This window comes from Indicator indicator, chromosome 2, assembly GCF_027791375.1.
Source record: "Indicator indicator isolate 239-I01 chromosome 2, UM_Iind_1.1, whole genome shotgun sequence".
NCBI classification, from domain to species: domain Eukaryota; kingdom Metazoa; phylum Chordata; class Aves; order Piciformes; family Indicatoridae; genus Indicator; species Indicator indicator.
The window spans coordinates 58,541,563-58,555,166 of NC_072011.1; the positions used below are offsets into that span (position 1 = coordinate 58,541,563).

General features: G+C 48.8%; 1 protein-coding gene across 1 annotated transcript in view; it reads right to left on the reverse strand.

Annotated features, from left to right (window-relative positions):
- The window catches only part of PPP2R5D (protein phosphatase 2 regulatory subunit B'delta), a 33,679-nt gene that overhangs the window by 10,867 nt on the left and 9,208 nt on the right, over window positions 1-13,604 (reverse strand). Inside the window, exons 4-11 of the mRNA XM_054397347.1 lie at window positions 12,015-12,214; window positions 10,937-11,047; window positions 8,142-8,234; window positions 7,237-7,367; window positions 6,837-6,896; window positions 5,283-5,391; window positions 4,382-4,435; window positions 1,162-1,332 (exon numbers count right to left, since the gene is read on the reverse strand). Of these exons, the coding sequence (XP_054253322.1) occupies window positions 1,162-1,332; window positions 4,382-4,435; window positions 5,283-5,391; window positions 6,837-6,896; window positions 7,237-7,367; window positions 8,142-8,234; window positions 10,937-11,047; window positions 12,015-12,214 (929 nt within the window). The remainder of the gene's footprint in view (window positions 1-1,161; window positions 1,333-4,381; window positions 4,436-5,282; window positions 5,392-6,836; window positions 6,897-7,236; window positions 7,368-8,141; window positions 8,235-10,936; window positions 11,048-12,014; window positions 12,215-13,604) is intronic.

Sequence of the window (13,604 nt, forward strand, 5' to 3'; positions counted from 1 at the left end):
TCCCCTACCAAGGTATTCAGGCTTACCAAGAAGTCAGTTCCTGTTTTTGCTCTCAGACAAGCTGCAGACACAGAGACTGACTGTACAGGACATGTTTGGGTCAATTTTTTTAGACTGTAAGGTGTTTCCACCTTCTTCAGGTTTGTCAGTCTTGTTTTTCAGAGTTGGCAGCAGATGAGGGCTGCTATCAAGTACAGGATGCCTCTCCACCAGCCTTTACCCTACTTTATTCAAGCTCCTTAGCTCCCTATGGTAGCTCCTTCCATGCCTAAAGGTCATGCTAGTCCTTTGGTTCCCATCACCACACCAAGAATACACATCCAGCTGGTTTCCATCAGGCTCCTCCAGTCCTTTCCAGGAAACAGTGATCTTTTACATATGCACATGGTTAATGGTTGGACTCAATCATCTTGAAGGTTTTTTTCCAACCTAAAATAATGATTCCATGACCTAGACTGGCCTCATTTTTGGCCTGCAAACACACGACTTTGGAGCTCTCTGTAGCAAAGACAGGCTGAAGCCAGCCTGCCTCACTGTGCAGTCACAGTCATGCTGTGTCACTGTTTAACAGTCCACCCATACCTGGGTCAGCCACATATTTCACCAGCAAGCTAAACCAGTGAGCCAAAAACACTTGCTAGGACCTACTAGCAGATCCTAACACCTTGGGACATTTTAAACCTGAAGACTACCAATCAGAGATTCTTTTAGCCTGTCCTACACCCAGCTTACCTTCAGAGGGAACACAGAAGAAGCAGACTCCAGTGGGTTTTTCAGTACACCTAACTTTTTACCACCTACATCAGAATCACACAAAATACCTTCTCTGCACACGGTCTCTTTGGATGGCCTCCTTCCAATACTGCAGCCAGCTTAGTTTTACTGCAACAGAGTGACACTGGAGGTGACAGAGCACCTCTGCTCCACCCTCCAGCCTGCTTCCAATTACATAGTGCTAAACAGCACAGCGCAGCAGGAGGGGCTCCATCAATTCACTTTACCTTCTTTTTGGATGAGCTGGCTCTGTGGTTGTGATGAGGATTCTCACTGCCTCCCACCACATATCCCACCTCCACGTGCCACTGATTCACAAAGACCAGCCCTCACGTGCCAAGCGGGTCTCAAGCCAGTGCCATATCCCATCCCTGAGCTGCAACCCACCTGGAAGTGTGGGCTGGAGACACACTTGGCCAACTGCCTGAACAAGGGCTCCATAACTTTCACAAACTCAGATGGCTCAATCACGTCCAGGATCTCTTCCAGCTCGTTTAAGAACATCACCTCCTTGGGACTGTGAGTTTTCGGCCAGAACTTCAGCAAGCCCACAATCACCTGAGTGGGGAGGGCACAGAGACAGCGTTAGAGGCTGGAAGGTAACACCAGCTGGGAAATACATTTTTAAGGATCTGGTCATAACAGCAGATGGGAGGAAGTAACAGAAGAGGCTCTCAGAAAGTCAGAGTGGGTTACCAGGGAAGAAAAAAGAGAAAAGGCCAAACTCTGCCAGGTTTCATATAAGACAGCAGCCCAGGCTGCTATGATTCTGTGCAAGCACAAAGCTTAGAACACCACTTTTGTGTTTTTCACTCCAAACACAGCTTAACATGGAAGACTCCAACCAGCGTGGGCAGCACACTGCATGGCAGATGGTGGAGAGCAACCATGGAAGATCAACTAATAAAATTGGAAATGCTATGGAGAAGGTCACTGGGGAATCATTATTCAGTACACCACAGAGCCTGACAACTGGGAAGCACTCAGTAAATAATGTGGGACAAGGAAAAGGAAGTACAACTTCACATAGAAGTAACTGGATGACTGAGCTCATTCTGGCAAGACTTGGTGGAGACTCTTTAAAAGTTCAAATGGACTTCAGATGGGAGAGATAAGTTTATGGAGGTGATAATTAAATATGGCAATGCAGATGCAACTTCTGGCTGAGTAAGCTCTTTGCTTACAAAGCACTAGAAGAATATACTAGGGGAAGGGCAGTATCCCACCTGATATTATTTATTTATAGTATTGCTTCCTTCACTTCCATCTGCTTCTAGACATGATCAAAGGCAGGATCCAAGATCCTGCAGGCCTTCCCTCTCTTGAAGCTGTTGGTACAGCATTGACAGAAATGCTGACTCTGTGGACAATAGAGGCACACCCAACCTGAGTTAGGAGTTGCTTTTTCAAACTCTGTGTACTTTAGCAAGCTGATCCTGAAGCCAGTACCTGACAGGAAGCTCAAAGCAGTGCAGGGACAGTAGCAGGCAATGGAACAGCAAGATTAGAAACATCTCAGCATTATGTTTCCACCAAATCTAGGCCTGAGAAGCCAACAGTTTGGTATTCTCAGTGTTTGTCTTTACTCAGGTCTGCCATTCCAGCTAGCTTCAATGACCTCAGATGTCATTTGTCTTACAACTAAGGTGGTGCAAGGTGTGTTGAGTCTCTCTTTGCTATTAGTAAGCACATCTGAGGCCTTGCTCACCTGGTAGTCACTCAGACTGCTGTTAACACAAGAGCTACCATGTCAAGCCTTGCTGAGCAAGACTCTGGGAGGCCCACTCTAAGCCAATGTGGACCTTGTTAGTAATCAGGCCTCCTTCCAGCACTGGTGGCAACATCTCCTAGTGCACTGCTGATGCACAAGCCCTGTAATTCTTTAAGACTTCAATAACCCCAGTCACCTCAGGAGCTGATGATTCAAAACTTTCACAAGAAGGATGCTTCAACAGGACACGACCTGTAGCTGGTGAGGGACTTTTTAGGGTATCAGGTAATGATAGGACTAGGAGGAATGGAACAAAAATAGACATGGGTAGATTCAGATTGGATGTTAGGAAGAAATTCTTCACTGTGAGGGTGGTGAGACACTGGAACAGGTTGCCCAGGGAGGTGGTTGAAGCCTCATCCCTGGAGGTTTTTAAGGCCAGGCTGGATGAGGCTCTGGCCAGCCTGCTCTAGTGTGAGGTGTCCCTGCCCATGGCAGGGGGGTTGGAACTAGATGGTCCTTGAGGTCCCTTTCAACCATAACAATTCTATGATTCTATAATACAGCCATGGTGTGTCTGGTTGAGGCCCAACACAAAACAGTCTCTGAAAGGTAATGAAATTAGATCAACTCACTGCTTTTCACAAGCACCAAAACCAGACCTGGGTCTCTAACCTAGGGGCCACTAACCCATTACCCAGGAGGCAGTGATGAGCTATGGAGCTTTACTATTTGAATAAGCTGCAAAATGAATCCTGGAAATATTGACAGGTTTCTTTTTCTCTCTTCTCCCTTGCTCCTACACTAAATGCTTTGTTAGGAGCCTGTTGGGCTGGATGTCGGCCACAGGAAGTACTCAGCACGATCAGGAAGCTACTTTACACAGTTTGCTTCAGAGCAGACTTTTGGGAACACAGGAAATGGAAGACCCACATTTGAAGGAAAAGCTGGGAGGTCTGCTTCAGCACTGCTGCTGTTCGAGCTGAGGAGCCAGAGAGCTGACAACAGCTGACCACCTTCCACCCAGCAGTGTCAGGCTCACCAGGAATGCACACATTTCATCCAGGGAACAGAATGATCTCAGCTAGCCTCACTCATTAAAACACTCACACTTTCTGGTGCTCCCTGCTACAGTAACACAAGCAGACGGTTCTTTGGCCATCTGCTGTTTTTGAGGCTGCGAAGCTCAGCTCTGTAGAAGACATTTCCTGGCCTGCAGTGGGTGGAGAACCACTTGTCTCCTGCTTGCACCCTCTGCCAAGCCAGCACATGGCCTGGTTAACACTGCAAGTCTGCTCAGCCAGTAACTGGAATATGTGAGGTCCCCATCTACACTGCTCACACATTTTAGAACCTGCTGTTTCCCAGCATTACATCCTGGAGGCAAATGTGTCTACAATGTGACTTAACACTACGGAGGCAGCAAACTGGAGAAGGGGAACTTGATGCTTGCCTAAGCAGACCTTTGTGTTTTAGGTTCCTAATCTCACCCCTGCAGTTCTTCAGCCAACCCCAGGAGTCAGGAGCGACCTCTTACTATTTCAGGGCCCTCCCAAGCTCATGCTGGTTCCATCAGATAGCAGCTGACCATGTGTTTTGTGCCTGCAGCACCTGCAGAAAGCTCTGCCCTGAAAAGACAGCTTACTGTAGTGTTCCTTCTGCTCCTTGAAGATCTGAAGCACCTTGCTGGAGCTTTCAGGAGAAAATGCTAAAGGTTTACACATGAGGAACACAGCCCCTTCTGACCACAGGGTACCAGGCAAATCCAGCAAACAATTCAGTTGAGTCCCAGCTTCTCTAGCCTTTTTTTTTCACCCTTTCTGCACTCTAGGGGAAGCTGTGAAGCTTTTTGAGCCTCGAGAGACACACAGAAGTTAAAGCAAGGTTGTTACTCACTGGCTCTGTCAAGCTGCTGTCCTTCTCCAAGAACTGTACAACACAGTACGCCAGCTGCAGGGAAAGAACATGGCAAGGTTAGAGCCTCCTCCAGTGTACCTGGAAAGTGTCACCACCACCCAAGGCTGGAAGTGTCAGGGCATGTGATGGGCAGTTATTTGCAGCTCCAACCGAATCCAGTTCTTCTGACAGCAAGCAAAGGCTTTAAGACCAAGCAGGCAGGGCTTGAGCTCAAGACATTTGTGCAGCACAGGTGATAAAACCTGAGCCACCTCAAGCAGTCCCCAGAGAATACATCCAAATGCAAGCACAGCTGCTTGCACACGTGGGAAGGAACAAACCTGACTATCACAAAGCCTGGCCCCACAAACACAATGCAAAGAGAATAGACATAATTGCTCAGTACTCATGCATTTTCACTTCTCAGCCTGAGTCCTGATCTTCCCTACTCTTCTATTATGTATTCTAAATTGCAAGAAATTAATCTCTGTACCATCCCAGCACACTGATTTCTCTGCCTATCTCAGCGGTGACTAAGAGCTGACACACGACACGCACAGGCTGATGGCTGCAGCTTGGAATTCTACCTCTGGTTTCAGCAGGGCCCCAATATCTCACAAATTTCCAGCAAGGCAAAGCAGGCCACAGCATTAAATCAGCAGGAAACAGTAAGATACCCTCCTGTCAGCCAGCTGAAAAAAGCACAGGTATACACATGGCATCAGCACCATAAGGGTGGGACAAGCCACAGCAGTAAGGGACCAGTGCAGAGCTCAGAACATCTCACAGCCAGAACTTTGTCTGACAGGATGATGCATCCTGGTGCATGGCTATAAGCAAGCCTGAACAAAGGCCTTTGCAAGAACCACATCCTGCCCCAGGAACTTGAAGTACTTCTCACCTGTGGGTGGTAGACACTGAGAGACTTCACTTTGTGCAGTGGTAACAAGACTCTGATGAGGAACATCTTGTGCTCTTCCTTCAGAGGCAAAGCAAAGCCATTGATTATGCTGAGAAGAAACAAGAGTTAACATCTTTACCCAGAAGAAATCATAGAATGTAGAATAATTTGGGTTGGAAGGAACCCTAAGAACCATCTACTTCCAACTCCCCTGATGCAGGCAGGGACACCTTCCACTAGCCCAGGTTGCTCAAGGCCCTGTCTAGCCTGGCCTTGAACATCTCCAGGGAGGGGGCATCCACAGCCTCCCTGGGCAACCTGTTCTAGTGTCTCCCCACCCTCACTGGAAAGAATTCCTAATATCCAGTCTAAATCTCCCCTCTACCATCTTAAAACTATTTCCCCTCATCCTTGCACTATAAGCCCTTGTGTAAAGTCCCTCTCCAGTTTTCTTATAGCACCCCTCAGGTACTGGAAGGCTGCTGTAAGGCCTCCCCAAGAGCCTTCTCTTCTCCAGGCTGAACAGCCCCAACTGTCTCAGCCTGTCCCCAAAGGGAATGTGCTCCAGCCCTCTGACCATCTTTATGGCCTCCTCTGGATGCTCCCCAACAGTTTGATGCCCTCTTTGTGTTAGGGGGCCTCAAAACTGGACACCAACAGTACCTCTCACCTTAAAAGAATCAGTGGCTTGCCCTAGCTCTCATGAATCACTTGAGAAAGCATCCACCAGAAGTGTGGTCCTTAGGGCCCAACCTGCATACCCTGCTCAGTGTTCCCTTAGCAGGCACGACAGGGCCAAGTCATCAAGGCCTGTACTTTATAGAACAGGAGGATGGCAGCACAAGAGAGGGCTGGAAACAAAAGAGCAGTTGAAGGCATGAAGAAGGCTACCCACTGCTAAGGTATCTCAGGGCTGTGAAGAACTCTCTCAGTCCTGCTGAGACAAGACAGAAGGTGTGACTGGACTCAAACTCAAAATTAAGGAGACAAATCACAGAACCATAGAATTGTTTTGGTTGGAAAAGACCATTAAGATCATCAAGTCCAACCATTATCTAATTCTACCACGGCTGGTGCTAAACCATGTTGCTCAGCAACACATCTCTGTCTCTTTGAAACACCTCTAGGGATGGGGATTCAGTCCCCTCCCTGGGAAGCCTGTTCCAGTCTTTGAGAACCCTTTCAGTGAGGAAGTTTCTCCTAAGACCTAACCTAAAGCTCCCTAAAGCAACTGGAGACTGTTTCCTCTTATGCTGTCACTTGTTACAGGGAAAAAAGACCAATACCTACTCCACTCCAACCTCCTTTTGGGTAGTTGAAGAGACTGATAAGGTGTCCCCTCAGTGAGAGGCGAGGTCTGAGAAGTAGAAGGCTACCCACTGCATTTATCAGCAGGTTGGAGAGCACTTTCACCATGTGCTTTGTTAAACTGAGATCTTCTGGAAGATGTGGCTCCTGCAAGAACTGCTGAAGGAAGGCACTGCTAGCTCATGAACTGTGCTGGGCTGGGAGGTCTCACTATGGGTCATCTGGGAACTGTAAAAGTGGCTTTACCTTCCCAGGATCTCCAGCAGCTCTGCAATCCCATTGTGGTGCTCTGTTTCATAGATGAACCTAAAGAGAAGAAAAGAATGAGAGGTCATTGCCAAATGCTAGACACAGTTTGGTAAGCAAAATTAAGGAGAGGGGGGACAAAAGGGCAAGATATAAGATAGAATCAAATAAATTTGTGGCTCCCAGGTGAGCTAAAGCTTACAGGTCCCAACATTTGCTATGTGCACTCTAGACACCACCATCACATCCTCACTGCTCTTAAGCACAAGTGAATGCTGTCCCTACCAAAGCAGTGTGATATAACTGAGTCGCTTAGCAAGGTGCAGCCTAGTGCCCCAAATTTACCTCACTGGATTGTCCCACTCACTCATCAGGCCAGTGGCACTAAGAAACATCTCACCTGTAAAAGATGTTGTTGATCTGCCTCCTCACATATGCTCGCAGGCCCAGGAACTTCCCATAGATCCTGTGCAGAATAGTCTTTAGGAAGTCACGTTCTCGGGGGTCTTCACTGTCAAAGAGATCCAGCAGCTGTGGGGAAAGAAAATCAGTGTCTCCATGCTGACTGTCTGCACAAAGCTACCAACAATGCTGGGCACTGCTCCTGCTTGGCAAGAGTGGCTCTTTCAAGTGCAGTGATGCCTTCAGCACCCTGAGCACAGTAGTTGCTTTCCTGAAACACACAGCCTCCTAGTCACAAGCTAGAACCATCAGCACTTTATCTTCAGCAGCACAGTGGTGGCCTGCATGCTCTACAAGCTGTGTGTCCTTGGACCTCCTCTGCAAGGCCCCATTGCCCCTCTCCAGCTGTACAATGAGTGATGAGCTGCAGGGACTACAGCTTGCACATGCTCTTGCCCTGCATGGACAGTTCTGGCTGCTCATTCAAAATCAGACAAAGGACAAAAGAAAGCCCACATGTGATGGTTCAAACACCTGCTGACTGGACTGTTTGCATAACACCTTGACCAAAATCTAAGAATGGTTGGGTTGGAAGGGACCCCTCTGTGCAGTAAGCAGGGACATCCTCAACTAGCTCAGGCTGCCCAGAGCCTTGTTGAGCCTCACCTTGAGTATCTCCAGCGATGGGGCTTCAACCACATCCTGGGCAACCTGTTCCACTGCTCAACCACTCTCATGGTGCAGAACTTGTTCCTAACATCCAATTTACATCTCCTCTTCTCTAGTCTGAACGCACTTCCCCTTGTCCTATCACTACAGGCCTTTGTAAACAGTCTCTCTCCAAAACCTGCTGCATGTCCCTCATAAAGGTGGTGCACGGTGGCAGGTGCAATGGTTACTTACAGATAGTACAAACTTCTGGTCAATGTATTTCTTGGCTACATTTGGTTGAAAGTCAGGTGATTCCAGGAAGCGGAGGAAGAACTCATACACCAGCTATGAAGGGAGAAAGAGAGATGGCTACAAATCTTCAGATATTTCACAGACGTTTCACAGAATTAACCAGGTTGGAAAACACCTTGATGATCATCAAGTCCAACCTATCACCCAACACCATCCCATCAACTAAACCATGGCACTGAGGGCCTCATCCAGTCTTATTTTAAACACCTCCAGGGATGGTGACTCCACCACCATCCTGGGCAGCCCATTCCAATGGCCAATCTCTCTTTCTGTGAAGAATTTCTTCCTAACATCCAACCTAAACCTCCCCTTGCACAGCTTGAGACTGTGTCCTCTCCTTCTGCCACTGGTTGTCTGGGAGAAGAGACCAACCCCCTCCTGGCTACAACCTCCCTTCAGGTAGTTGTAGAGAGCAATAAGGTCTCCCCTGAGCCTTTTCTTCTCCAGGGTAAACACCCCCAGCTCCCTCAGCCTCTCCTCACAGGGCTGTGCTCCTGACCCCTCACCAGCTTTGTTGCTCTTCTTTGAACATGTTCAAGCAACTCAACATCTTTCTTAAACTGAGGGGCCCAGAACTGGACACAGGCTCTCACCAGTGTTTACTTCAGATTTTAAATGTCTTCATTCTCCTCAAGGATTCAGAGAAAGGCTGGGAAGCCTGACTGGGGGCACAGAAAACACAGGAACCTGTTTCCCCACCCAGTTGCCCTTGCTCTGACGGGCAGCGAGAAGGTGATACCTAACTGCGTAGGTCTGCAAAAGACATCACCTCAGGCCCCATCAAACACAACAGCCACCTACTCAGATGGAGACACTAGGCTTGGGAAACTCTTCTCCCATCTCCAGCCCACGTCTCAACAGAAAATAGAAACCTTTAGAGGAGATGGCAAAGGCTCAGGCATCATTGGAAGCCCTTGAGACACAGCAAGGAAGACCAGAAAAGCAGAGAAATGGAACAGATCCCTGCAAAACACATTGTGTCCTCTGCCTGCTGGAGACTGACTTGGACTTGTCCCACTTGGACAACAAAGAGCAGCTCGTCTGAAGAGGGCTGTCAGTGCTTAAAAAGCAACTTCTGATCCTGCTGTCCTACTGTAAGGGTGAGTTCATGCTAAGGCTGACTCTGTCTAGTGCTTCTGAGGGGCCACAAGCCCCAACAAGAGCATGTCATCCCAAATGCTGGAGATAAAGGAGCTATGGTGTCACACATTCACAGATAGGGCCCAGCTGTCAAGGCTAAGAGCACAGAAAAAAAAACATGATGATGACCAGAAAGCTCAGCAGACACTTGCCACAAACCCATGCTGGCTGCTGCTGACCTAACTCTGAGAAACAAAAGCTTCAAAGCATACACAGCACTCTGATGCTACATAATGGTGCTGATGCCACACCACTTCTAATGACACTTAGATCTCTGTCAACTGCAGCAAGAAGTGATTAACCACTGCTGCAGATCTGCAGAGTATCTCCTCTCTGTAGTTTCTGCTTCATTCTGCAATGCCTGGCTCTTGCTCTGCCTTTGTCTGCTTTACCCTGCACAACTGCTTGGGTAGACCTCTATAAGCCTCCTTTCTGACTTCCACTGCTGACCTCTGCTAAAACATGCTCACTGTTGTTTTCATAACCTTTTTCAACTAGTTTGTCTTAAAGTCCATTTCCCAGGACACATAGCATAATGAAAAGATCCTTGGCTTTCTCCCCCCTCTCTCTCTTATCTTTTACACTAAAGCCTTTCGCCCCAGTTAATGCAACTGAATTACATCCAGCATGCAGGAGACATGTCAGCAGGTGCCAGCATAGGCTTTGCTTTGGCACCAAGAGGTCCTCTTCCTCCATAGAATCCCAGAATCCCAGAATACATCCAATTGGAAGAGACCTCAAAGATCATTCAGTCCAATCCTTGATTTAACACTAAGAGCCAGGTCCACACACTGCTTAAACACCTCCAGGGATGGTGACTCCACTACTGCCCTGGGCAGACCATTCCAATGTCTGAGAACCCTTTCAGTGAAGAAGTATTTCCTCACATTCAGCCTAAACCTCCCCTGGTGTAGCTTGAAACCATCTCCTCTGGTCCTATCACTTGACACCCAGGAGAAGAGGCTGCCCCCTCCTCACTCTAACCTCCCTTCAGGTATCTGCAGAGAGCAATGAGGTCTCCCCTCAGCCTCCTCTTCTCCAGACTGAACAAGCCCAGCTCCCTCAGATGCTCCTTGTAGGTCATGTGCTCCAGGCCCTTCACCAGCCTTGTTGCCTCCATGTGCCAGCCAGGGAGCTGGGCATGAAGAGGAGTGCTGAAGCAGACAGGGCTGCTGCCTCCAATGCTGCTAAAGCCCAAATGATAAGGGCTCTTAAGCTTTCAGGAGGGACATGAACACTGATGGCAATTTCATCTGACAAAGACAGTTATGACACAACTCCCTCACTCTCGGGGAAGTGTTCACTCCCAGCCTACCTCAGGGCCATGTGGGACTACAGCCATCTGCAGGTGAAAGCTGCACACAGCCATCAGACAGCTTCCAGGACACCTCTGCTGCCTGCAGTGCCTACAAGACACCTGGATGGCAAGCCTGGTGTCCCTGTCCCCACACCAACAACCCTTGTCTCCACATCAGCAGCCCCTGGTAGGCTTGGGGAGCAGCCAGCAGCAGGGCTGCCAAGCTCCAGCACAACACAGACTCTTACTTCCTGGGTGTAAAAGCTACCAGATCGACATCCCCCTCTCTCCTGCTCACCTGAAGGTGTGGCCAGGCAGCCTCTAGCGTAGGTTCATCTTCCTCAGGGTCAAACTCCGCGCCTGTGGGGTTGGATGAGGGTGGGAGCGTCCGGAAGAGGTTTACTGAAAACTGAATCATAGAATGGTCTGGGCAGGAAAGGACCTCCAATGGTCATCCAGTCCAACCCCCTCTGCAGTAAGCAGCAGCATCCTCAACTAGATCAGGCTGCCCAGAGCCCTTCTGAGCCTCACTCTGAGTATGTCCAGGGATGGGGCCTCAACTACCTCCCTGGGCAACCTGTTCCAGTGCTCCACTACCCTCATGGTAAAGAACTTGTTCCTAACATCCAATCTAAATCTACTCTTCTCTAGTTCGAAGCCATTGCTCCTCATCCTTTCCCTACAGGCCTTTGTAAACAGTCTCTCTCCATCCTTCTTGTAGCCCCCTTCAGGTACTGAAAGGTTGCTATTAGGTCTCCCCAGAGCCTCCTCTTCTCCAGGCTGAACAACCCCAGCTCCCTCAGCCTGTCTTCATAGCAGAGGTGTTCCAACCCCCTGATCATTTTCACAGCCCTCCTCTGGACCTTCTCCATCAGGTCCATATCCTTTCTGTATTGCGGGCTCCAGATCTGGATGCAATACTCCAGGTGAGGTCTCACCAGAGCAGAATTGTTTTGGACAAAGGGACCACTACGATCATTGAGCCCAACCTTAAGCGAGTGAAAAGCTGTATGACTGACATTCCTGCACCTTATGATGTTCCTCCCTGCAGCAAATCCTTCACTTCAGAGCACCACATTGGGATTTGCCATAGCTGTGCCCACAAATAGATCCCTCCCTAGAAGCTGCAGGGTTGCAGTCTGCAGAGGAACTCCACCAGTGCAGCCTGTGCCAGATACAAGCTCTCCCACCTCTCCATACACCAGGCACTGTCACAGCCCACCCTTCTTCTCTTTCAGGGGGCGGGCAAATAATAAGGAGGGGTAGGACTGGTCTCACACTCCTCTTTGACAAATCCCTATCCCCTGCTCCCCACCATGCTTCTGAACAGTCCCTATTTCTTTGGAACACAAGCGTGGAGTGACCCCATGCCTTACCATGATAACAGCTTCAGGATAGATGGCCTCAGTGACAACATCACGGTTGTGTGTGATGTATTCCACCATCTCGTTGAGACCTGCTCGTTTCACCTCCTTGAACTTCAGGTCACTGAGGGGGTCAGAGATGAAATCAAAAAGCACACAGCATTGCCGCAGCTTCTGGATGAAAAGTTCCTCTCGTTCATGTGGAGGAGCATCTGTCAGAGAAAGCAGGGATGTCTGTCCTTGGAGATAGGTAGAGCATCCTCCTGATTTGCCCAGGTATCAGCATGGTTTGCTCCCAGTCCTGCATTCCCCTTCCCCCATTACAGTCCCCCTTGAGCTGGCAGGAGAACAGGAATGGAATCATAGAATTGTTTTGGTTGGGAAAGACCTCTAAGATCATTGAGTCCAACTGTCAACCTAACACACCATGGTCATTAAACCATGTCCTAAAGTGAACACCTGAAGGGACGGTGCCTCCACCAGCTCCCTGGGCAGCCTGTTCCAATGCCTGACCACTCTTTCAGTGAAGAAATTTTTCCTCATATCCAACCCAACCCTCCCCTGGCACAATTTCAGGCCATTTCCTCTTGTTCTATCACCTGATACTAGAGAGGCTAACCCAGAAGAGAGGCCCAGGTGGCAGAGGTCCTGTGTTAGCATCATTCTCTCTTTGATACATTGCCACTGGAAACTACCCAGTGCTAAGGTCAAACTTAGCTCTTTCTTGCAGAACAGCAGGTGAAGTTGCAAGGCAGTCATCCTTCCTAAAACAATGACCTGTTTTGGTGAGCTGTGTCAGCTGAGTGACAAGTGAAAACACTTTCTCCTTGTCCACACTCAGATCATGTTTAATCCCACCATTTATAGTGGTGTATATGTCCCTAATGAGGACAGGTTCAAAGCACTTGCATAATACGTGATGGAAACACAAGGAGGAGGAAGAGGCAGCTTGGCCCTCTCCCAGGAACAATTGGCTGTAGGAACCAAAAGCAGTCTGCACTAAAGTCTCTGCATTTCACCAGCTTCCTCACAACCTGCTGAAGAATGTGAGAATCCTAAGTATTATCACAGAATCACAGAATGGTAGGGGTTGGAAGGGACCTGTGGAGATCATCAAGTCCAAACACCCTGCCAAGGCAGGTTCACCTAAAGAAGGTCACACAGGAACATATCCAAGCAGGTTTTGAAGGTCCCCGGAGATGGAGACTTCACTACCTCTCTCTGGGCAGCCTGTTCCAGTGCTCTGTCACCCTCAAATTAAAGACATTTCTCCTCATGTTTAGATGGAACTTCCTCTGTTCAAGTTTGTGCCTGTTACCCCTTGTCCTGTCCCTGGGCACCACAGGAGAAAGCCTGGTCCCATCCTCCTGACACTCACCCTTTCAGTGTTTCTAAGCATTGATGAGATCCTCCCCTCAAGTCTTCTCTTTTCCAGACTAAAAAGACCAAATTCTCTCAGTCTTTCCTCATAAGAGAGATGTTCCAATGCCCTCTACATCTTTGTAGCCCTTTTCTGTACCTTCTGCAGCGGCAGCTCCCTGTCCTTCTTGAACTGGGGAGCCCAGTACTGGATGCAGTATTCCAGATGTGGCCTCATAAAAG